The sequence below is a fragment of the Carcharhinus amblyrhynchos genome, chromosome 29, assembly GCF_965287045.1.
Source record: "Carcharhinus amblyrhynchos chromosome 29, sCarAmb.v2.hapA, whole genome shotgun sequence".
NCBI classification, from domain to species: Eukaryota; Metazoa; Chordata; class Chondrichthyes; order Carcharhiniformes; family Carcharhinidae; genus Carcharhinus; species Carcharhinus amblyrhynchos.
The window spans coordinates 28,969,698-28,995,162 of NC_137352.1; the positions used below are offsets into that span (position 1 = coordinate 28,969,698).

The 25,465-nt window shown below is 41.5% G+C and overlaps 1 protein-coding gene across 3 annotated transcripts in view; it reads right to left on the reverse strand.

Annotated features, from left to right (window-relative positions):
* Nucleotides 1-4,657: 4,657 nt before the first annotated feature.
* The window catches only part of msantd2 (Myb/SANT DNA binding domain containing 2), a 33,288-nt gene continuing 12,480 nt past the window's right edge, over nucleotides 4,658-25,465 (reverse strand). For 2 of the 3 annotated variants that reach the window (XM_080214602.1, XM_080214604.1), the window contains 2 exons: nucleotides 13,865-13,925; nucleotides 4,658-9,704 (listed from right to left, as the gene is read on the reverse strand). In XM_080214602.1, coding sequence (XP_080070728.1) covers nucleotides 8,837-9,704; nucleotides 13,865-13,925 — 929 coding nt within the window. In that variant the 3' untranslated portion in view covers nucleotides 4,658-8,836. The remainder of the gene's footprint in view (nucleotides 9,705-13,864; nucleotides 13,926-25,465) is intronic. The other variant, XM_080214603.1, reaches the window with a different exon arrangement.

The window sequence follows — 25,465 nt, forward strand, 5'->3', positions numbered from 1 at the left end:
TCTTCCTGCATGGTGCTATGCTCTGATTCTAAGTGTCCCTGCCCACTGGTTTAGTAGACAATACTTCAGTTGTACCGCTTTGGTTATTCCTGCAGCACCTCTCCTTATTGATAGTGAGATCTTAAAACTTAGCCTCTGCAAAAGGTTTAAAGCTAGACAGTGGTATCTCTGGTCATCTTTTTAGCCAACCTTGGTTGCAATTACACTCTGGACACCAGCAGAAACTTGGAATGGAATTGAAGTAGCAAATTGTAGAATTGCCACAGCATTGAACTCGAGCCGTGGAACAGGGGTGGGCAGTCATACCTGCAGTGAGGCAAGCAGTCCCCCGTCCCATATTTTCCCATCTGTAAGAATGCTGGCCTCTATCTCAGAGGAAATAGGGAAGCCTTGCTAAAACTATACAAAACACTAGTTCAACCACACCTGGAATACGGTGAACAGTTTTGGTCCTCTTACCTAAAAAATATACTGGCATTGGCGACTGTTCAGAGAAAGTTGATCCTTGGAATGGAGGCATCTCATGAGCAATTGAGGAGGTTAGGCCTTCACTAATCAGAGTTTAGAAGAACGAGAGCCGGCCTTATTGATACATATAGGCTTTTCAGGGGGCTTGACAGGGAAGAAGCTAAGTTGTTTCTCCATGTAGGAGACTCTAGGACCAGAGGGCATAACCTCAGAGTAAGAGGTCACCCATTTAATGAGATTAGGAGGAATTTCCTCTCAGAGGATAGTGAATCTATGGAATTCTTTACCACTGTAGAGGCTGGGTTGTTAATGATGTTCAAAGCTAACATAATCTTTTAAAATCAAAAACAGAATGAAGAGTTATGGCGATAAGGCGAGAAGTGGATTTGAGGAATATCACATCAGATCAATAATCTTCTCACTGAACAGTAGAGCAGACTGAATGGGCCAAACAGCCTAATTCTGCTCCTATGTCTTATAGTCTAACAGCACATTCCACCAAATGTAAATAACACATGGCATGCAATTATAGAGAAAATACTATATTTAAAATGAAGAAAGGAGAAATTCCTAAAGTGAAAAGCTATTGTGTTTCAGCCTCAGCAATGACAGAACCTTCAGCCATCATCCTTTCTCTCTGAAATTCTTCTAGGCTCTTTTGGCTGGCTGGTTCCCAGCTTTTTACCACTCCAACCATAACTTTGGCAATTTCTACCAGCCTTTTGAGAAGGTCCTGCACTTTGCAATGTTCTGAAGTGTTGAAGATGTTACAGTAGCGTATGTTTGCAATTTAATGAACCCTTTTAGCTTTAAATGATGTAAACTAAAAGACAGTGTTTCCAGGTAGCCACACACAAACAAGAATAAAGTCATAATGGTCTTTAATATCTAATAATTTATAGCTTAATGCTGCATCAAGAGAAGAATACAAGACATATCTCACCAAAATATCCCAAAGCCGCTGGGAATTCCCATTGAAAATAATGGAAAATCCCTAACATTCTTATGTAGGGGCAGTGAGTTCGTGAATCAAAAGATGATCGTATGTCTTTCTCACTTGGAGCCAACATTCTAATCCATATTTATTTTTAGTCACAAGCATTTGCTGGTCAGCAGAGATGCTTTTTTTTCCTTCTTATAAGGATAAATCATTTCATAAAGTATTACAATATAATCAATAACAGCAGGGATAAATACCACATAATATTTCAGTTAAGAAAAATTGGGGGGGGGGGGGGGGGGGGGCAGAGATAAAAAAACATATTCATGTTTTTCTTTGCCATTCTGTGATTTTTTTGTTGTCAAAGTTAGGTTCTAAATCCAGAACTAAATGTAGAGTTTTGGACATTAGTGCAACCATCAGCCAACTGCTGATGAAACATCTTTGCACCTTGTCCTGCCTGATCTGGCCGCCGTATTGTTTGTGTTATCTGGAGTGTGTGCACCAATGGTCAGCTACATAAGAGGAATAGCTGCCCGGTTTAAAAGTCAAAGCTCTTTCGACAGCTTAATTACCAGAGGGCAAAGAAACATCCAAAATAAAACTTTTTTGGAAAAATCAAAACACAAAAATGTAAAAAATACAACTTTTTTTGTTTAAAGTTACATCTAACTATATCTTCATCTTTATATGATCAACAGTGTCTAAACTAAGAACGATAAAGTTCAGCCTGCCTGGTTGGTCATCGTTCAGAACAGTGGCTTGCTCTGGGGATTTTCTCCAGTGATTTGGTTTTGCTTTTCTGACTTTCATTTGGTCTTCATTTAAATGGGAACTCCAGTAGTCCTATGTAACTTAGAGAGTACTTAAAACTCCCACTCGGCGAATGCTTGCACAATGTAAGAACATAACATTTCACCAGAGCAAGTTTCAACATAGTGTGCACTCTGGCAATCCACGAGAGCAACGGGGGCTGTACACGATTATTGTAGATCCAGGGTCCAAAGCATTAGTGCCTTAACTGGCTGATATATTATGTACACAGCAGTCCTACGCTTTTTGTGGTGGGATTGGAATGTTTCCAGACTGTCCAAATTGTAAATTAGTGAAACCTTTCATTGGCAGTTTGTGATTAAGTTGAGTGCACTTACTAAACTGTATTTCTAAACAGAGGGATCACAGACCCAACTAATAGCGTTAATTGGATAGCTGCTAAAATCAGCAGAATTAAGAGTTTGTGTTCCCAAGGAATGAAAGATTGGAGAATGTCTTCTAGAGTGGTTCAAAATATAAAGTTGGAAGCTCCCCCACAATGATATTGTGGATAAGGGCACCATTAGGTACATAGCTACACTAAACACACAAGGTTCAAGATCTGATTCCTGAGCTGTATTTTATTAGCTAATACCCTAGGTAATAGCAGACTCTGTAGTTGGTTTCAGTGCCCTTAATGGGACTGGGAAGAAGAAATAAAAATGAGCAAAATGTTCTTGAGCATTTTCCAATGATGCTACTAGATAAAAGTGAACGCACTGATGGAAGAGATCAAGATTGGATTCAGCTGCCACACTCTTGGCCTGAGTGTGTTTGCAAATTGACAGATGAGATGCTGATGAACTACTGTGCCCAAAGAACTCTACTCCAACACGAAGGGAGAAACTGGAAAAGGGAATAATACTATTTTCAGCTGGATGGAATCAAATTAATGTATAAAAGCTGTTTCTGAAATAGAGGTTGATCATTTTTAGGTTGGATTTGATTTGGATGCACTTGACTATTATTTATAAACTGTGTTTCATTTGAGATCAGCAGCAAATCAGGAATCAAATCCAAACTAAATGATTTATGTGAATGCCACAAAGGTCATTTGCATAGTTTTCCAGAACTGGGTTCATACATTACCCAGGTTAACCCATTTCTCAGCTATTAAGCTCATAGATATACATGCTGCACTGTTATGGTCGACTTCAATTCAATTAGCTTATTTTCTTCTTAGTAAGATCTCTCAAGGCAGTTTTTCAACTCTTCTGCTGCTTTGTAGAAACTAGCTTAGAGCAACAAAGTGGTATAGATAATTTCAAAGTTCAAACATTGCGTCCATTGAAAGTTTAAAAAAAAATCAACAAGAGTGTTCTGGGTGACCTACGCAGTTCCCCAGGACGAGGCATTGAAAGTAAAACCCAAGTTCCACCTCTCATCACCGAAGCATAATCACTCTATAGATAGCTAGCAACATACCCAGACCTTTCTTGGTCACAAAACATGTGGGTCAGTAAGTGTTTCACAAGCGTGCCTCAAGTGTTATCAATTTCTTGTTTTTCATATTAAAACACGCAACTGCTTTGCCAAAGTACAATATTTAAAACAGTAATGTGCAGGGTTCACCCTTGAAGATTGCGCAATGATGCTCATTTACCTAAGGGGGAGATGCTACCTCTTTAATGATTCTGCAAAACAATTTACTCAACTTCAAGGTTGTTTTACCAACTGAAAGAAAATTACTTTTGTTTTTGAACTTGAGAGACAATCCCACAAGATTGCGATGGTGTCTCAAGAATGTTCATCAGTTTTCAAGTGATCTCATTGAAACATACAGGACTGTGAAGGAGCTTTATGGGGTAGATATTAAAAGGTTGCTTCCTCTGGCTGGAGAACCTAGACGTGGAGATGCCAGCTTTGGACTGGGATAAACACAGTAAGAAGTCTCACAACAGCAGGTTAAAAAGTCCAACAGGTTTATTTGGTCGCAAAAGCCACTAGCTTTCGAAGTGCTGCCCCTTCATCAGGTGAATGGGAGTTTTATTCACAAACAGGGCATATAAAGACATGTAAGAAGTCTCACAACACCAGGTTAAAGTGTAAGAAGTCTTTATATGCCCTGTTTGTGAATAGAACTCCCACTCACCTGACAAAGAGGCAACGCTCCAGAGGCTAGTGGCTTTTGCTACCAAATAAATCTGTTGGACTTTAACCTGGTGTTGAGAGACTTCTTACTGGAGAACATAGAACATGGGCCACAATCTCAGGACTATAGGAAAGTCATTTAGGTCTGAGAAGAGAAATTTCTTCAAAGACTTGTGAATCTTTGGAATTCTCTACCCCAAAGGATTATGGATATTTCATCGTTGAGTATATTTAAGGCCAATGTAAATTTTTTGGTCTCTCAGGAAGTCAAAGGATATGGGGAATAGGTAGGAAAGTAGAATGGAGGCAGAAGATTGGGTACGATTACTGAACAATAGAGCAGACTCAAGGAACCACACAATTTATTCCTGCTTGTGTATAGGACAACAGTTTGGAAATGTGATCAATACAAGAAAATTCTTACTCTTTGTGATATAAGACTATCAAGAATGTTACTGAATGTCTACAGGGTTAGTTACTGTGACTTGCAACTTCACTATGCTCAACTCTCTGGAGTACCTTTCACATTTCACTTGTCAAAAAGCTCTCTGACTCTTACTAGCGCTGTTGCAATATTTTCAACACCATCTTTCACTGTTTAAAAATGTGTGGGTGTACACAATTAGCAATAGCAGGATATCAAATCTGGCCTGATTAATTAATTTTTGATGTTCTTGGAAATCAGATTTGCAAATTGTCACACTTTTTCGTTGCACTGTAGAGTTTCCACGGAATAACACTTAGGTTGGGACTGTATAATCTTGGGTCCTCACACAATGGCTCAAAAGTGAAGGCATGTCCTGGGGAAAGCTTCCAGGATACCCAATCATATTTCAATCATAAATATACCACCATGCCCTTTCTACACCTGGTAGGAGAAAAGCCAATATTAAAAATGAAACTGGTGGTGCACTATAACTCATCAACACATCTTGGTTCTCAGAAGTGGAGAATCCATGTTAAAAGTTGCAACGTGGCTTTACTTTTAACACATCTCTACGACTTCAAGACTTTATTAAGTGCCTCAGTGAATCTTAAAACGTAGTTCTGGCCAAATGCAAGGGTTGACATGTTTCCAGGTCAACCATCCCAAAAACTGACAATTGTTTCCATTTATTAACTGCACATCTCGGTCCATCAAGTTTTCTCCTCGCCAACTTTGATAGGGCTGATAGTTTGATTGATTTCCTGAAAATACTGGTTTAGACTGAGATTTTGCACTTTTGATTTCTTTGGGCTCAGGTACTCTGTGTCAGAATATATAGGGGCTTGATGATCTTCATGTAACTTCAATGCATCTGCCTTCAGTGTAATTGCATGATTCCTCACAAAATGCACTGCAAATTAAACTGGCTCTAACATGGCACAACTATTCAAAGTACCACAACCAAAGGAATTCAAGGGTCACATCTGTGGGTAAAAAGGAATGGATGAACAAATAGCATGCAGCCATAGCACTACAGTTGACATTCAAGTAGGAAGGGAATGAAAGATCCACTTTGGACTCCCTAATAGAGAAATTTCAGTGTGAAAACAAGTATAGAAACAAACTGCTTGCTATCTTGCTTTAAATAATCCAAATTTTAGTTACTCCCATGCATAACTTTGTCCCCCAAAACCTCCATGCCTGACATACCAGTCACACCAAGGATTTCCCAAAACACTTCAGCTTTTTGCCATGGCCTCACTTCTCTCCCTCCTCTTTTGAAGGAATCAATTCAGAAGTAGTTTGCATTGCCGATAAGCCTTGTTATCCCACCCAAGTAACCATTCTTCTTGTAAACCCAGACAGCAAGTAACAATAAATTATTTTTGACCACATAGTGGAAGTGAGGAACAGGAATAAGGTTGAAGCATCTTAACCTAACTTGATCCAGTTATAGCAGCATATCCAATGATATATGTGATCAACTGTCAATAAGGACAAGACTGATACCAACTCACATTTGATGATGTAAAGTAAGAGGAAACCTGATGGACTTTCCCCCCTTCATTTCATAGAATCACTACAGTGCAGAAGGTCATTCAGCCCATTGGGTCTGCACTGACCACAATCCCATCCAGGCCTTATTCCCGTAACCTCACATATTTACCCTGCTAAACCCCCTGACACTGGGGTTAATTTAGCATGGCCAATCAACCTACCCCACATATCTTGCACCGTATGCCATATTTGGTATATGCCTCAGCCTTGACGTGCTTACCATCTCCCTATCAAATCAACACAGGCCGGGGATTAAACCCTCCCTAGTTCTGTTCCACTTGCCTGAAGAATAACCAACTGATAAAATCAACACTCTAATTTTATCTTAAAAATGTCACTCTATTAAAGGTGAAAGCACTTTTTTTTTTAACCTTGGGGAAAATAAAAGATTGTAACTACTGAAGTCCCACAAATTGCCTGTAATAACTGGAAGGCCAATATTGTTGATAGGACTTTTTATTGGACCTGCTTTTTATGTTAACTTTTTTTTAAATTTAGGCTCATCTGTGTTATGGCCCAGAAAACAGTACGCTTCTGAATTTCAGGTACGATAGTGCTATCAGCTGAATGACCCATTTGAAGCCTCCCACAGGATTTTATTGAAAGATTATACATTTCCAAAGTTGGGGGAACAATATTTTTAACAAGCCAGAGTTAGATTCTGAGGTACTTTGGGAGCAGTGCTCTCTGTAGTAAAAGTAAGTGGTCCAAAGGGAATCAATCCAATGGCCGCAATTTTTTGTTCCCTTATTCAGTCACTTGGGTCATCAATGTACCTCAAACTTTGAAACCACACCACAAAAGATAAAAACTGATGTGGGCACTAGGTTTTAAACAAGGAAGAATGAAAACAGAACAGGTTTGCACAGGAAAAACCTTGGCAGTTAACTTGTACTGAAATCTACACTGATTAAGAAGCGCCCCCATGTAACTCACAACAGATAATCAAAAAGTTTGATCCATTGTGCACAGCAATGCACAAAGCCCCATTCCCCACCCCCAACATCTCAGTCACGTGTGCACTGCACTGTGGGTACCCAAAACTGCACTGGAAACCCCAGTGGGTTACACCAGCGTACAAAAGCCACAAACGCACAATCAGAACAGTGGCTTGTTAGAATTAACTAGGTACAAAGGACTGCTTTTTCTGTAACCATGATGCTATTTGGTCCTAACACAGCATTTTACTTCTATTTGTCTAATGGTAACACTTTGTTTTGCATTGAATAAATATAAGCTTCGAAAAGAAAACTGTAAAAAATAGAAGAGATCAGCTTAGGGTTGTTCTGGAAGAAGAAAATCACTAAGATACAAATCATTCTGGGATGCTTTGCTTTGAATCTCATTCCAGGATGTTACTTATACTCATGTATAAAATTAATAGATTGTAACAGATATCTAGTCTATGTAGCAGTGCACTATTGATATTAAAATGCTCCATGTAGAAATGGCCAGTGGAGGGCATCTAATTACTTGAGTCACTGCCATCACGATACTCAGGAAGCCCAATAGAATAGTTTGCACCAGAACTCTTCTCATTAAGGGTTCTGCTGCCTTCCTGGCTTCACTCCTCCACAAACGTTTTCTTCCAGCCATCTAACTTCATTGCATTTTCCCCACAACTGTTTAGCACATGTTGGGACCAAACTCTGGGATATTTTCAAGGCACTGTGCACATCAAGTGCCAGGACAATCACAGCTGTGTAGGCTGGCGCTGGGTCAGGATCCAATATTTAAAAGAAAAGGTTCATGGAACTGTGTTTCTGATAATGGGAAGGTTATGATAATTTGCCACAGAAAGGTTGGTCAATTGACACTTTGGTCTCCCAAGGCTACTTCTGAGCAGCACAGAAGTATCCACTCCAACCATTAGATCTTGGCTAACTTCAGTGGATTAGGGATGCCTACAGCAGACTGCGGCCCCATTTCTCTTTCCCTTTCCTTTCCCCACCTCCAATCTAAATGCATATCTGCTACTCATCTCGTCAGTTTGTAACTTGGCCCCTAACCCAATGAAGTCACCACAAGAACGGCTGGTGGATTTTGAGTGCTGGCCAGCGCCAAGACCTTAGAATACAAGTGCAGCATGCATCCCAACATAATACCAGACCAGTGAGATTGATAGATGCTCTCTCACAGCTTGTATTCACGTCCTAGATGGTTGGACTGGACAGTGCAATGTACATTAATAGGGCTGTAACCAAGACATCAGACTGTTAAAGCCTTTTTAAGGTACCAAGGCTCCACCATTCACTTTCCAGAGTTGAACCTTCTTTCTAAAGAACCCAAATAATTGTAAACTCTTTCCTCCATGATTTCCGGTCTTGCCTTGTGCTTCCAAATTGATTCCTCCCACAGTCTTTAACCTTCAATCTTTGTTCCACCCAATCCCCTCCCTTAGCCACTACAGCATCAAAACCCTTAGTACAGAGTGTGTGGGAAGCTTCAAAATCAAAACCCTGACATTATTACAGCTCTAAATATGACCAGGCAGAATGCTTTTGCGCATCACAACTGAATACGTGCGCTACTGTTGGGATTTACTTTGTGAATCGTAAAGAATACCCCATGGCTTTTTCCAAACACTCGATCACGCAGCCGGCAGAGAGAGACTCTTTTTCTACTTCTATAAATTTGATGTAAATAGATCTGGAGATGGCTCCCGCCCGACAGTTTTCAGAGAGGAAGCCGTTGATGGTACATGTCTCTACGCCCAGCATCTTGATGGGTGGTTGAAAGTGTTGCAGTATACAGTGGCGGATGGTCGTCTCCTCTGCTACGCCCAAGTAACAGTAGCGGATTTTTGACTTCACCTCACCGCCATCAACCAGTTCGTTCTCCAAGAGGGACGGTCCCGCGGTAGCGCCACCAGAATCCCGCCGCAGCGAGACCCTTGGCAGCACCCTTATCCCATAATCTCGCCGTGGAGAGAAAACCTCACCCTCTGCCTCCTCGCAGCCAATCACGTAGAGCCCATTGGTGTCCGGGATCCCGCCCGGAAGCAAATACTGTATAGTGTTGTCGCCAGCCGCTCGGGAAAGTGCGATGGGTATCCATTCGAAAGCAAAGTGCAGCTCGAGACAGCGTGCCTCGCTTTTAGTGATCTCAAAAAGCTTGAAATAGACTTTCTTCCAGTTCATCTTTTGACGCTTCATAGCTATCACTTTGCCCTCTGGCTTATCTGGGTTTAAATATTCCTTCAGTCTCTTTCCAACCAGCACCTGGGAGCTGATTTCCGCATAATGGTACCGGATGTCCTCGAACCACCTCGTATTGTAACCAATGGCGAAGATGCCCAGTTTATTTGTGAAGTGTGCACCACTGAGGTCATCATAACTTTGGAACTCCTGCCATCTTGGCTGGACAGCATCTAACAACGCCGTGAGAGCCTGCAGAATCTCCGGCTTCCTTCAAAAGAAAAAAACAATGAACAAGTGAGGAAAAGAAAAAGCACACAGATCATAAATAACACTTAAGACTGAATCACAGGAGGCCACTCAGCCCATTGTGCCTGGTCTTTGAAATAATTATCCATTTTTTTTTGTTTATATCCAATTCAATCCAATCAAAGTCCAATTCAAAATCTCAGCAAGTGAGACATTCCTGATCCAAGCTGACAAGACAGGCTTCCCACCTCCTGTCTTGGGCTTGATCTACATGATCCAAGCTAATTAGAGCAGGCATTGCACCTCCTCCAAGGCTTAATCTCATTTGCATCTTAGCCAATAGGCCTAGATGCTACTTTAAAAAATTGCTTCAAATAAAGCCACATGATTTCAACCAAGTGCAGGATGCCAAAACTACACTTGATCTTAGCCAATAGGCAAATAACTATTCAATTAGTTCCACTCCACAGCCCTCTACTTCACCCATGGCCCGACAAATTTCCTCTTTGTCGAAACCATTAGGGAATCTGCTTCTACTTCCTTTTCAGACTAGGCATTCCACATTGTAACAGCTAGCTGTGATTTCAAAAAATACTCAGCTTCCACCTCTGCTTTTTAGGAGGTAACTTAACTGTATCCTCTGGTTACCCACCCTCCTGCTGATCTCTACTCTATTAAAATCACCATAAAATCTGGTTAGAAAGTTGAATAACAGACTAACAATTTCATCAGTTGAGTTGCTGACTGGGCTCTCTTGATGTGAAAGTGTGATTTTAACAGCAGGATGTTGTTCTCCCAGGGAGGACAGAGGTGGTTGAGCATTATTCACCGAAGCATCAGGCTGCCCATCATTCCAATGGTTGTGACAATTCTTCCTCAACAGATGAAGCACTGCACTGGTCTAGAAATGCTCTGCTTGGGAAGAATGCTTCTAATATTTACTGCACTCGTTATATGAATCAGGGACAGCGACAATAGGTGGTGAATGGCTTCTCCGGACAGGAAGAAATGTCAAAATACTAATTTAGGAATAATGATAATAAACATGCATTTCAGGATATTTAGCTTGGATAAGGATAATCAGGTTAATGAATAACAGGAAAGAACGAGAAATTAATTGCAGTACAAGAGTTTTTATTCAGACAGTGGCGTTGACCAGACCAGCATTCTATTAACAGCTCTTGCAACTGGCGATGTAGGATCCTTCAAATTGAGCAGAGCTTCAAACTTTTAATTCTTGTGATGACAACTCTATGTTTTAATTAATTTACACACATTTCAAAGTTGATATGAGGAATCTTGGAGTTAAGTATTTGCGTAACTAATCTAAAACTGGCTTTACCTTTAACATGATGTGGAGTTGCTGGCGTTGGACTGGGGTAAACACAGTAAGAAATCTCACAACATCAGGTTAAAGTCCAACAGGTTTTTTGGTAGTAAACGCCACTAGTTTTCGGGGTCTGCCCCTTCGACAGGTGAGTGGGATTCTGATCACAAAGAGAGCATATAAAGGCACACAGTTTACAAAATACTGATTAGAATACCAGTCTTTCTAGCTAATCAGGTCTTAAAGGTGCAGACAATGTGAGTGGAGATAGCATTAAGCATAGGTTAAAGAGATATGTATTGTCTCCAGACAGGGCAGTGAGTGGGGTGTTGCAAGCCTAGGCAAGTCACAGGGGTTATAGATAGTGTGACATGAACCCAAAATCCCAGTTGAGGCCATCCTCACGTGTGCAGAACTTGGCTATCAGTCTCTGCTCGACGACTCTGTGCTGTCGTATGTTGTGACGGCTGCCTTGGACAATGCTTCCCTGAAGATCAGAGGCCGAATGCCCGTGACTGCTGAAGTGTTCGCCAACAGGAAGGGAACAGTCTTGCCTGGTGATTATTGAACAGCGTTCATTCATCCTTTCTCGTAGCGTCCGCATGGTCTTCCCAACGTGCCATGCCTCGGGACATCCTTTCCTGCAGTGTATCAGGTAGACAACGTTGGCCAAGTTGCAAGATGCCATCATCTCACGTGAGGACACCATCTACCACATACGCTTGCAACTCGGCCAACGTCGTCTACCTGATAGGCTGCAGGAAAGGATGTCCCAAGGCGTGGCACACTGGGAAGACCACGCATACGCTACGACAATGGATGAATGAACACCACTCGACAGTCACCAGGCAAGACCGTTCCCTTCCTTTTGGCGAACACTTCAGCGGTCACGGGCATTCGGCCTCTGATCTTCGGGTAAGTATTCTCCAAGGCGGCCTTCACGACATACGACAGCGCACAGTTGCTGAGTAGAAACTGACAGGCAAGTTCTGCACACATGAAGATGGCCTCAACCGGGTTCTTGGGTTCATGTCACACTATCTGTAACCCCTATGACATGTCGAGGCTTGCAACATCTCACTTACTGTTTGGAGACAATACACATCTCTTTAACTTATGCTTGATGCTATCTCCGCTCACACTGTCTGAACCTTTAAGACTTGATTAGCTGTAAAGACTGGCATTCTAATCAGTATTCTGTAAACTGTTTTGTAAACTTTATATGCTCTCTTTGTGATCAGAACTCCCACTCGCCCGACAAAGGGGCAAACCCCGAAAGCTACTGGCGTTTACTACCAAATAAACCTGTTGGACTTTAACTTGGTGTTGTGAGACTTCTTACTTGTTTTCTTTTAACACCCAATACTTCTGCTGACCCTCTCACCAATGTTAGACAATTAACTTTTCACGCAACTCAAGTTCATTCAACAGTGCTGTTTTAATGCTTAATATTGCTGCCTCACTCATTTCATCTTTGATTCCTGGCTTGAGGTCACTGTCTGTGCGCAGTCTGCATGTTACCCCAATGCCTGTATGTGTTTCCTCTGGGTGCTTCAGTTTCCTCCAAAACATGTGCTGGTGAGGTGCATTGGTTTTGCATTTATTCTCTTTTGGTGTTCCCAAATAGGTACCGGAGTGTGGTGACTAGGGGGATTTTCACAGTAACTTCATTGCAGTGTTAACGTAAGCCTACTTGTGACACTAATAAAATAAACTAAGTCCTGTACGGTAAAACTGGATTGTTTAAGCAAAGAATAACAGAACAAGAATCAATGCCAACTGAAACAAAACACAGCAAGAGGTCGATCACTGCACTTGCTTTGTTGTCACCCCAAATATTCCTCCTTCAGTCTGGAAGTTATAGTTCAGAACTAGAACTATGCTCAACACAAACTGCTTAATTAACAAAGCACTTTCAGACTAATGTTCTTCAGCCTAAGCAAGGTCCTTTTACAGTAAGACGTCTCACAAGATCAAGTTAAAGTCCAACAATAGATTTGAAACCCACGCAAGACTTTAACCCGGCTTTAAGAGACTTCTTACTGTGCCTACCCCAGTCCATTGCCAACATCTCCACATCAAGATCCTTTTAACATAGGAACCTAGTGTTGGCAAACCACAGCATTCTTTGCTTTTTCAAGGACACCAGTGGTCCTTTGGCAGTCAGAGTGTCATTAGATTGTACTGTATTTTATTTACTGACCAAAAACATACACGCACACCTATAGCATTCACTGTATAGTTCAAAATCCTTGCTAATGCTTCTCACTCTCTAGATCAGCATCAAAAAAAAACAGAAACACTCCTACAACACATACCAAGGATTGAACAGATTCGTTGGATGGGAATTTCAGCCTAAGCTCACCATCTGTGGGAAATGGGGGCTCAAGACTGGGTGAACTCAGGAGTTGCGGATCTTGTCAGCAAGACCACGACTTCTAATTTTCGCCATCGCTCCTCCACGATGGGAACGAGCGCCTCTTCAACACCCGACAGTCACACAGCCACTTCCTCCATGGTGAGATGAGATTTATTCATGTTCTGGTTGGGGTGCCCTTTAAACATGGTACCTGACCTCATGCAGCTGGGCTTTGCCAATGTGTTTAGACCCTGGCCCACTACATGACATGTGAAACACGCCCAGCTGTTTTTTTTTTGGACAGACTGTGGTAAGATCTAGCGAGAAACACACCAGCTTTCTCGCTGGAACCAACACTGTCAAATTCTGGTAAGATCGTCCCCTTAATATCAAATATGAGGAACATTGCAATTAATTCTGTATTCTTGCATGGGATTCCACGCAAAATCCAGTAACCTCAAGAGTTTTACATTCAAAATTATACTGAATGACTTACTGCATGTTTTCTGTAGAATTGTGCCTTGCTGGTTGCTTCTTCTTCACAAAGTTCATTTCTTCTGGAAAAAAAAGAACAACGATTAAAAATACAGAAGCGGCCAATTTGACAATTTTAGTTTGACAAGAAGATTTTAACTACAGTACATGTTCTCTATGGTATTTAATTTATTTCACCTGAAATTTTAAAGAAAATACCACAAGTAAACCAACACACTTCAATGTTTGGCAATATGCTTCTTGTGTGATTCTCTAATTCAGTCCCTCAAACTCTTATCAAAAAAACTGCAGTGTTTTGCAGCTCAAACTGCTCTCTTCAAACAATCCGACTCAAACCTGTAACTATACTGCCGGTTGGCTGTTTCTCATTGGCCAAGTGGACATGCTACCCCTGTACAGAAATTTCACATGCCCACCCTTACGTTCTACTGCTGTTGCTAAGACTTCAATATAGTGCAAGGGCATGTATGCTGAATCATAAGTGCGAGTTAGGAGTCAGAAAAAATTATATAAAGAATTTGACTGTTGGGTAACGCCCTGCCACGCTCAAAATATATTTCTGGCTCAACAGCTGCAGACCTGCAAAGAACACAGGTACTATTATTTAAGTGAGCAGTATGCAAGTTTGAATTCAGAGATTTAAATAAGATGCAAATCAAAAAGTGTTGACATAACTCCATCACTCTTCTATTTAAATTCCTGCATTAGTATATCACACAAAATATGTAGCAATAATAAATTTACCAATTTAGGAACAGCAGAAGACTTGGAAATAAGTGGGTCAAGTCACAAGGAAGGATGTAACCCAGAAATCACTCCCACATAACATGCAGCAACACCTCATTAACAACACATTCCAATACTCACCTTCTGATTTTAAACAATTTCAATTTTTTAATTCTAGCTGAAGACAACCTGCTTCAACGCGTAACTCTAAGAGTAACACATTCACGAACTGGAGTGCAGCTAACACGATGCTGTCGTATTGCCACCTGATGTACAATTTTGCACGCAGTGAATGGGAAGCGCTATTCAAACCAGTTAAAATGCCAAAAGCGTGACAGCAGTACAAATAGAAAAGAGATGCATTGTGACCGTCAGCACAAGATAAAGCGACTGAGCTCCAACCCATGTAATCTTATTGGATAATCACAAAGGGAGAGCAGGAAGCACCTGTCAATTTATAGATACTCAGGAACAAACAGGCAGCTCTATGCAAAGGTAATAGAACTGTTTTTTCAGTTGGACCACAGAAGTCTCAGCTAGATCATGACTCTCTTCTCCCCCGCTCTCATCCAAGAAGTTGGACTTTGGCATGATAGATTCCGTCAGGCAATCTGTTAAAACACAAGTGGAGGTGCCCTGGACAGCTCGAAAGTCAAAACAGGTTACAGGCAGATAAAGGAGCAACCTCCTCTGGAGACAAGCGGTCTGAGGCTCTTTCGCAAGATGCCTGAAGCTTAAAACGATATTAAAGAGGTTAGGAAGAACCCCCAATCTCCAACAATGGGCTCTACTATATGCACACAAGCATCTAGTTGGAAAACTATAACATAATTAGAAGTCAGAAAGTTAACAGCTTGATTTAGACTGGCCAGTTGCCAGCAAAGACTCAACCCAAGAAAATGATGTCTACCTAGTCAAGCTAGCTACCAGAAAAGTACAAGCAGAGATTCAGTGTACAAGCTTTTGACTTCAGATGACTCCAGAACTCAAGGTACAAACGCTTAGTTCTGCTAACTACTACTTCGGAAGGGTCGAGATGTACTCTGCCTTAAAGGCACACAATAATTGAGTGTAGAAACTCTTTCTTTTCATCTTATTAATGGGATGTGAACACCCTGACAAGATCAACATTTATTACCTATCCCATGTTTAACCAATTTATTCTAGTTCTTTGGAGAACAAACAGGTGCTGTGGATCAAGGGAACCGTTGAATGCACTGTACTTAGATTTCCAGGAGGCATTTGATAAGGTGCCATAGAAAAGGTTGTTGCAGCAAATAAAAGCTCATGGTGCAGGGTTAACACATTGATGTGGACAGAAGATTGGCTAGCTAACAGGAAACAGAGTAGGTATCATCAGGTCATTTTCTGGTTGGCAAGATGTAACAAGTCATGTGTCACAGGGATTACTGCTGGGCCCCAACATTTTGCAATTTATATAAATGACTTGGATGAAGGAACTAAAGGTATGGTTGCTAAATTTGCTGATGATACAAAGATAGGAAGGAAACTAAGTTGTGAAGGGGATATAAGGAGGCTACAAAGATCTGGCACATGAAGTGTATGGGGAAATGTGGAATTGTCCATTGGCAGGGAAAATAAAAAAGCATATTATCTCAATGGTCAGAGATTGCAGAGCTGAGATGGAGGGGGACCTGGGCATCTTAGTAAATAGATTGCAAATGGCTAGTGTACAGGAAATAACTGAGAAAGCTAACTGAACGTTACTGTTTATTACAAGGGGAATTGAATACAGAAATAAGGTGGAAGTGCCTCAGTGTTAGAGTTTGCTGAGATCACATTAGGAATGCTGTGTGCAGTATTGGTCTCCTTATTTAAGGAAGAATGTAAATGCATTGGAGTTAGTTCAGTGAAGGTTTACTAGACAGATAGCTGGAATGTGCAGGTTGTCCACAATGAAAGGTTGGAAAGGCTTGGTTTGTATCTACTGGATTTAGAAGAGTGATAGGTGATTTGATTGAAACATGTAAAATCCCAAGTAGCCCTCACAGGGTGGATGTGATGAGGATTTTTCTTCTTCTGGGGGAATCTAAAGCCAGGTGTCACCATTTAAAAATAAGAGGCTCCCCATTTAAAGATAGAGGTGAGAATTTTTTTTCTCTCAAGAGGGTTGTGAATCTTTGTAATACTCTTCCTCAAAAGGCAGTAGAGAGTCTGAATATTTTTAAGATGGGGTAAATAGATACTTAAGAAGGAAATGTTGTCGGAGTAGGAAAGAGTGTGGAGCTGAGGTTACAATCAGATCAGTCATAATTGTATTGAATGGCAGGAACAGGCTCGAGGGGCCCTGCCCTAATTCATTTACCCGTATCCCTAATTGCCTTGGAGAAGGTTGTGGCGAGTTGCATTATTTACCCACATAATGCTCTAAGGAAAAGGATTCCAGGTTTCTGACCTAAGTTCCTAATAATAATTAGAACGTTTTTGTTTTTTGCAAGGGGAATGGAATACAAAAATACGGAGTGGCTTGGAGGGGAACTTGCACAGGATGGTATTCCCATGTGACTGTTGCATTTGTGTTTCTACATGGTAGAGGTTGTAGACTTTTGAAGTACCTGTTGAAAGAAACCTGACATGTTACTGCAGTACATCCAATTATAAATGGTACGATGCAAAGAAGGAATGTTTAGGGTAATGAATAAGGTGTTAATCAGTGAGTTTCTTCTCCTCACAATCCCAACAGGGCAGAGGGAGATCACTCAGCCCATCGAGTCCACACTGGCCACAATCCCGCCCAGCCCCTATCTGTCTAGCCCCACTTATTTACCCTGTTAGTGTCAGGGGCACTAAGGGGCAATTTACCACAGCCAATTAACCTAACCCGCTCACCTTTGGACTGTGGGAGGAAACCGGAGCACCGGGAGGAAACCCAACACAGATACGAGAAGAACATGCAAACTCCACACAAACAGTGACCCAAACAGGGAATCAAACCCGGGTCCCCGGCGCTGTGAGGCAGCAGAGCTAACCACTGTGCCACCATGCTGCCCTGAATGATGTCTTGCTCCAACATGGTTTTGGAGATGTACTCAAACCTAGCAATTCTATTGCATATCTAACTTGTACTGTATAGATGGTATGCAGGCTTTTGGGAATCAAGTAGTGAGTTAATTACCACAGGATTTCCAGTCTCAGCTGCTCTTGTAACTGCAGTATTTATGAGGCTCGTCTTGTTAAATTTCTGGTCAACTGTAATCCTACGATGCTGACGAGAGGGATTCCTGCGTTTTAAGTGTTGAATGGGGGGATTGGGTTAGCTCAGTTGGCTGGACAGCTGGTTTGTGATGCAGAAGAATGGCAATAACACGGATTCAATAACCGTACCAGTTGAAGTTATTCATGAAGACCCACCTTCTCAACCTTGCACCACGCCCAAGGTGTGGGAGTTTGAGTGAATACTCCCACCTGTCTGGATGAGTGCAGCTCCAAAAAATATTCAAGCAGCTTGACACCATCCAGAACAAATCAGCTAGCTTGATTGGCATCCATTCCACCTTAAACTTTCACTCCCTTCACCACAACATGGCAGCAGTGTGAACTGATTGCACAATGCAATGTATCAACTTGTCAAGGCCCCTTGGACAGCACCTTCCCAAACTGTAACCTCTACTACCTAACAAGACAAGGATAGATGCAAGGGAACACCGCCAATTGCATGTTCCCCTCCTAGCCACACATCAACCTGACCTGGATTTATATCACTGCTCCTTCACTGTTGCTGGGTCAAGGTCCTGGAACTCCCCCCACCCAATCACCTCACCGCTGGAATTCACTTCTTTCATCCACTACTTGCTCAGAGATTGGTAATGCTGTGGTCAGTAACTCACCCCAACTATGTATGTATGTCCACGACATGCAGTGGTCCAAGTTTGCTCATCGCCACCTTGTCAAGTGCAATCGGAGATAGGCATTAAACGTGGGCCTTGCCAACAATACCTAATCTCAAGAATGAAGATTTTAAGTACTTACATGCCAGTTTAAAATATATCCTCAAACCACAACCTTTATAACTCTGAACGCAAGTTACATGAATCATATCCTACTGTTGCAGTACCCTGGTGCTTCTGAAATTGGGGCCAAGGCATTTACCTGACACAGTTGAGCAAGTTTTGCACTGTGCTCAAGTTATACCCAATTGGATTGTACTTCAATGGCACCTCTTGACTGGATACGATTAAAGAAATTAACACAGACAGAGGTCAGGTTCTGAGTAGTCTGGCAAGTTTAGACATATGCATTAGAAACAAAGGTCCAGGAGGTGGTGGCCTCTATTCCCCTCTCACCAGAAGAAAGGAGCAGAGAAATATAGATAAAGATGGCAAACAATTCACGATATGTTATTGGGTTAATCTTTTCTGCAAAAAAGACTTGCATTTATATAGAATCCTTACAGTGCAGGAGGCCATTCAGCCCATTGAGTCTGCACTGACTGACAAAGCATCTCACCCAAGCCCACCCCCCTGCCCTATCCCTATTAACCCACATATTTATTCCACTAACCTACACACTTGAGGGGCAATTTACCATGATCAAAGGCCCTAACTAGCACATCTTTGGACTGTGAAAGGAAACTGGAGTGCCAGGAGGAAACCCATGCAGACACAGGAAGAACGTGCAGACTCTGCATAGACAGTAACATGGCACCTTTCACAACCCCAGATATCGCAAAGCACTTTATAACCAGTTCAATGTGTCTCAAGTGTAGCAACTGCTGTAATGTAGGAAGTGCAGCCATCAATTTGTGCACATCATGGCCCTACAAACAGCAACGTGATAATAATCAAATAAACTGTTGTTACGTGATGCTGGTTGAGGGATAAATATTACCAGGGCACTGCTCTCCTCCACCTCTGAAATAGTTCCACAGATCTTTGGTGAAAACTTGGTAGAATAGGCAGGGCCTTGGTTTAAAGAATCAGCCGAAGGGTTAAAGTGTCCCATCACTAAAATCAAAACAGATTGTCCCTAATGTCGACAAATCACTGTTTCAGATTTTTATCCTTCCAAAGTCACAGTGTTTCTTTTAAGAGTTATTTAAGTGAGCTGCACTGCATGTGGAGACAGAGACAGAAAAACAGATGTGTATGTGGCCCAACAAACTGCAGGAAAGAGGAAGTGTGTTCACTTGAATGATCATGTAATTCATGATTTAAAGGGATATATCCGTAGCATTACTCGTTACTCTCCGGCTTTACCCCTGTGCTTTCTTAATAGCTGCTGGCGGAATCAGACAGAATTGGGAGCACAGATTTGAGTAGATTTCCTCCACAGGTCCATCACTAATGGGAAACATAAAGCAGCCCTCAAGGAGAGATTTAACACAAAATGGCTGCTCCCAGTCACTTAACAGTTAGAAGTTCAAACAGAAGACTGATAGTGCAATTATGCGGCTTGATTGGAGCCAAAATGGCTAAGATCCAATAAAGAGTGCGGCGTAATAGCCTGACTTTGCACCTGCAATCCAGGACAAAACTGAGTTTGGTTCCTGCTTCATGAGGATCTGGGCACAATCACAAGCAAGGAAGGAGGCAGTAAATTTCAAACAGTACACACTGCTAAATGTTGCTCTCTCTCTGCGGAAATCATACATTCCTGTGGGAGGGGATGGCTGTCTGGGCTTAATCCCTCCTCCCCGCCTGTCAAAAATGCTGATTTTTTAAAATAAATGTAAACTGTACATTCTGTTTAATGTAAATCAGTTCCAGCAGTTGATGCGCTTTGTGAATCTATCTTATTTTAAACTTATGGCGGGGGGGGGGGGGGGGGTCGTTGGGCAGGTCACAATATCTTGGATTCAACGTGTTCAAAAATCGACAAGCATGCAAGAACACTTGGGACACCTACGTTGAATTAAATTAAATCTTTACTGCAAATATCCTTGAAGAAATAAGTTTAATAATAGTGGCCTACGTGCTTGACTTTATCATATTAATCTTATAATATTTCTATATTTCATTGCTAGAATGTAAAGCAAGATTCTCACATCCTTTCCAATACCTATGGCTTTAAGGAAAAAAGATAAATTGAACATTTAAAACCAAATGGAATTTTGTCCTTCGTTAAAATTTAAGAATAGAGGTCAAAGGGTGATTTAACTGGGGCACTAAAAATCAGTTTTGAAAGATCAAATAAGGAGAAACTATTTTCAGTGGCAGAAGGGTAGGTAACTTGCAAAGGACCTGAGTGAGATGAGGAGAAATTTGTGTATGCAGCAAGTCACGATCAGGATTGCATTGCCTGAAAGAAGGGGTGGAAGCAGATTCAGGGACTGCAGCACAGCACCTCCATCTCAAGGACAATTAGGGATGGGCAATCAATACTGGCCAAGCCAGTGAAACCCACATCCCATTTTAAAAAAATGAATTAAAAGAAAACCAAAATGGAATTAGATAGTATTGGAGAGGAAAAATTTGCCAGCTTATGGGAAAAGGGTAGAGGAATGGAACTCAATGGGAGTTTTTTTTCAAAGACACAGGCAAAAATGGTGAAAAGCCACATTCAATGTTGTATAATGCCAAGATTTTGAACACAGGACATTAAGCAAATAGAATTCTTCCTGCCCATTGTCCCCTCTGGGCTGGGGCTTCCTGGCCTGGGGCTCCCAGTAAGCTGGTCCCCTCATCCTGCCCTTCCCATATCCCACAGTAAAGAAATAACAGCAGTTGACCATTCAACCCATCAAGTCTGATGATAGTTGATCTTGGGCTTTAAATCCATTTTCCTGCCTGCTCCCCATGTCCCTTCGTTGTCTGCCTGTCCCAGTCTTCAGTGTGTCCAATGATGGAGCATCCATTCATAACATTGTGGGCTAGAAAATTAAAGATGGAGCATGGTAACTTCTTGCGAGCTAAGACTAAGAACCAGACTGCCTGGCATAGGACAGGTATGATGACTGGGTTTCTGTGAATTGATATTATAACATGTAATTATAGCATGAGAATATTTAATACTAACCCAGCCTCTTTTGTTCCTTAGCTAACCAGTTTAGGATTGCTATGCATCATACCTTGTAAGCCAATAAATCAGTAAAATTCAGTTAAGTGCTCCCCTTACTCTCCTGTTTGTAGATCTGAACATTGGTTGCGTGATGGGGTTAGTCTCTGAAAGGTGACTGGGGGAGAGATTTCTGACATATCACTATAGCTTTTCAAACTTTGCTGCATTCCACGGTCACTTTCAATGGTTCTGTACTTTCTCCAATTCCTGCACAAATCAGCCATGCTCACCTGCTGGCATAATTCACTTTCTCCTACCATCCCATACTTCGCAAAAGGAACCCAGCGTTCTCACACGAGTTTCATCTTATTCTCAAAAAAAAATTAAATCAGCGACTGTGGGAGGATAACTTTGGTCAGAAAACTGGTAACTATCCTGCTCACACTGCCCCAAGGGAAAGAAATGAACACAATTACCTTACTATGTATGCTGCTGAACATAAAGTTATTTATCTCAAAACTGCGTACTATTACGTGACAGTCACTTATAATTAAAAGATGCTAAATTTGAATCAATTCTTAATTCCAACTTTTTCCTCAAACATCAATTATCCCCCACCCTAATTTTATTGAAATTGCTGAATTTGAACAACAGACTATTCAGCAGAAATTATTTTGAATGAATAGATTGAATATGAAAATTGTAATCATCCTAATGCAGTTCTTCCAAGATAATTCAACCCTTCTAATTGCTCCCTAGGTGAACGGGAGACCCAGTCGGTGCTCTTTTCATGCAGCTCAAAATGGTCTCTCCAGAGAAAGTCAGATCTAATAATGCTACAAAATTCAAAACTCTTTCATAGTGATCCAAGAGACAACAATGCACGCAGTGCACTAAATGTTAAAATGTGCCCAACTAACTAAATGCAAATTTTGCTTTTTAGAGCTGTTTAAACGGAGTCAGAATCTTTAAGTTACTAAAAACAGTGGTACAAGAAATATTAAACACACAACATCGTGGATTTTGTAGCTATAATGCACTTAAGGAGCAGCTCCTCTTTTCCACTTATGTTACCGCAGACATTTATAAAATTATGGAAAAGCTACCAATTTGGAATCTCCACTTATATTACATGAATTGTCTCACACAAAACAAAGATGCGATTGAACACTGGTTCACTTAGATACACAGCCACAGCTAGCAACAACTTTGGAGTGACTTCAATGTAAAAAACACCTCATGCCGCTTCACAAGGACGTAAACAGACAAAAAAAAAATCAAATGAGACATTAGGATGAGTGATCAAAATTTGGTCAAAAAGATAGATTATTAGGATGGTCCTAAAGGAGGTAGGAGAGGTAAAGCCAACCATTAATATTTTAAGATTAAACCAGAACAGAGGTAGTAGTAAAACTACTGGCTCTGTCAAATACTTAATGCAAGTATAATTTGCATTGTGGAACTGAGGCACATCGAAAAGAAACATCCCAACTTACATCCACAGACTGTGCTCAGTTAATCTCTGCTCGGGGATAGAGCCCGGGTGGGATTGTTGTTTGGTGACAGTAAGGGTTGTCCTTGATGCAATGTGCTTCAGTCTCACAGTTCAACTGTTGGCTGGCACTCACCAAGTTCCTTTGGGTATGGTAAAAGAGCAGCCAAGCCTGCAGGCCATTTAAACCCACTATAAGTAGCACAATTTGTGGCAATGCAAAGGCATTGAAAGAGTGGGGAAAAAAAACAAAAATTAGATCAACACTTATGGATCTGTAGTGCAGCACAATGTACAAATAGAAAGCATGAAAATGGAAGGCCAGTCAGATGTTTAAAACCAACTTGATACTGCTACTAGTTCAAGTTTTCAGACTCAGATTTTCCTTTGCCAGGCTGTCATGTAAACAAGTCAATGGATACGCAAGTACAATTGACGACTTCAGATTATTAACTGTCAGTACTGACTGGTTAATAGCAACTCGACAATGGAGAAACAAGTCTGTGCAGTCCCACTGGGAGAATCCTTCAGTTCAGAAACTTGAAGGTACAGATCCACCCTCACTTACCTCTTTGACAATGGTTGAAAGTGCAGCGGTTAAACTCAGAAAGTTATTTCCCTCTGAAAATGCAGCATAAGCTCACTGATCAATGCAATTACAGATTCAATGGGATACGCAACATAAAATTCAACAACTTTTGTGGGTTGGTGAGGAGCTTTACTTGCGGAGGAGGATAATCATTAACTAGATTGCAGGGTAATTGTTGAATTAGTCAAGATACCAATCTCAAGTATACAAACAGCACCCAAGGTTCCTAAGGAGATAATCGACTATTTGTTATGGCACACTACTTACAGCAAGTTCATACAATCTATTTCTGGGGGCAATTGGGTCTCTATACTTGCTACAAAAGAGCAAAGTAAAATTTTCAACATGCAGCTTTTCAGAATAATTTTCTTCAAGAGGAAACTTTAATTTGGTTCCTTTTTACAAGTCAGGCTGTTACCATGGCACCAGCTGATAAGTAAACTTTTGAAACCAGGACGTGACTGTACAAAATGTGTTTTGCCAGTACAGCAGATTGACAGTAACTGTGTCTAAGGCCAAAGTACATAGATCAGGGGCTGTGTCCCTGGATTTCTGGCGTTGCAACTGTTTTTTGCCTTTGTCTATACCTAGGTTTTCTTTACAGAGACACCTCCACTTGAAACATTCAGCAATACATGCCAACACTCTCACTTCTGAATTCACCCTGTTTTTAATCCACAGCAGATTAACCCATGCTCAGGGGCAGTTTATCACCCATCATTCCTGGCATAACCTCTCCTTGAAGTCAGGTGAGGCCATTCAGCAAGCTACCAATTCAGAATCGGTACCCTGAACTTGGATAAGCTGAATCATAGAATCCCTACAGTACAGGAGGCCATTCAGCCTATTGAGCCTGCACCAACAACAGTAACAATCCCACCCAGCCCCTATCCCCCTAAGCCCACATATTTATCCTGCCAATCCCCCTGACATTAATGGGCAATTTAGCACAGCCAAATAAACCTAACCCGCACATCTTTGGAGTGTGGCAGGTAATCGGGGCACCAGGAGGAAACCCAAGCAGACGCGGGGAGAACTCCACAGACAGTGACCAGAGGCTGTAATCGAACCCAGGTCACTGAAGCTGTGAGGCAGCACTGCTAACCACGCTGCTGCCCCATATGCTGCATCCCAGCTGCTACTTCAAAAGTTCCACACAGAGAACAATACAAATCTTCATTCTCCCATTGACAGCTGCCAGGGAGCAGATGATGATAAGTCCCTCTTGCATTCCTTCAAAAGCAACGCTTTGAGAATGCTGACATTATTTGAGGTTAGTGGAGAACAAAATATGGGCAACAGCGTAAGGGAGATGAACCAATACGAGACGATAATTGAGGCAAGCATGTTACTGAAGCTGGACATTACCACATCTCCCTCACACAGCCAAGCTCGTTAGCTCAACAGCTTCCTGCTACATCAACTATTATATTTGTCTACGTAATTACATAACTATACGTACTTGCTGATTTCAAACCATTTGAGTTTAGAAAAAATATCAGAGTAAAAGAATATTGAAGAGGGAGTGTAGTTTATCAAACATAATCCCAATATTCCAGAGGCACACACTCGTACCCATCAGCCCCTCAACAGGTCTGCAGTTTCACACTTTTAAACTGATCAAAAGCAAACACTCAACAACCTATCAGTGCCAAATCTCCGAGTATCCGCCACAATTCTCAAATCCAGCTAATCGGCATCATAGAGAAGCCCATCCCGTCATCAAAATACCAGTGTCCCCCACTCCTGGCTATCTCTAACAGGCTTCCTTTCTTTGGGAAGCATTTGAATGAGAGTGGTAGCAGAAATTGCCTCATAACACCAGGTCCAACAGGTTT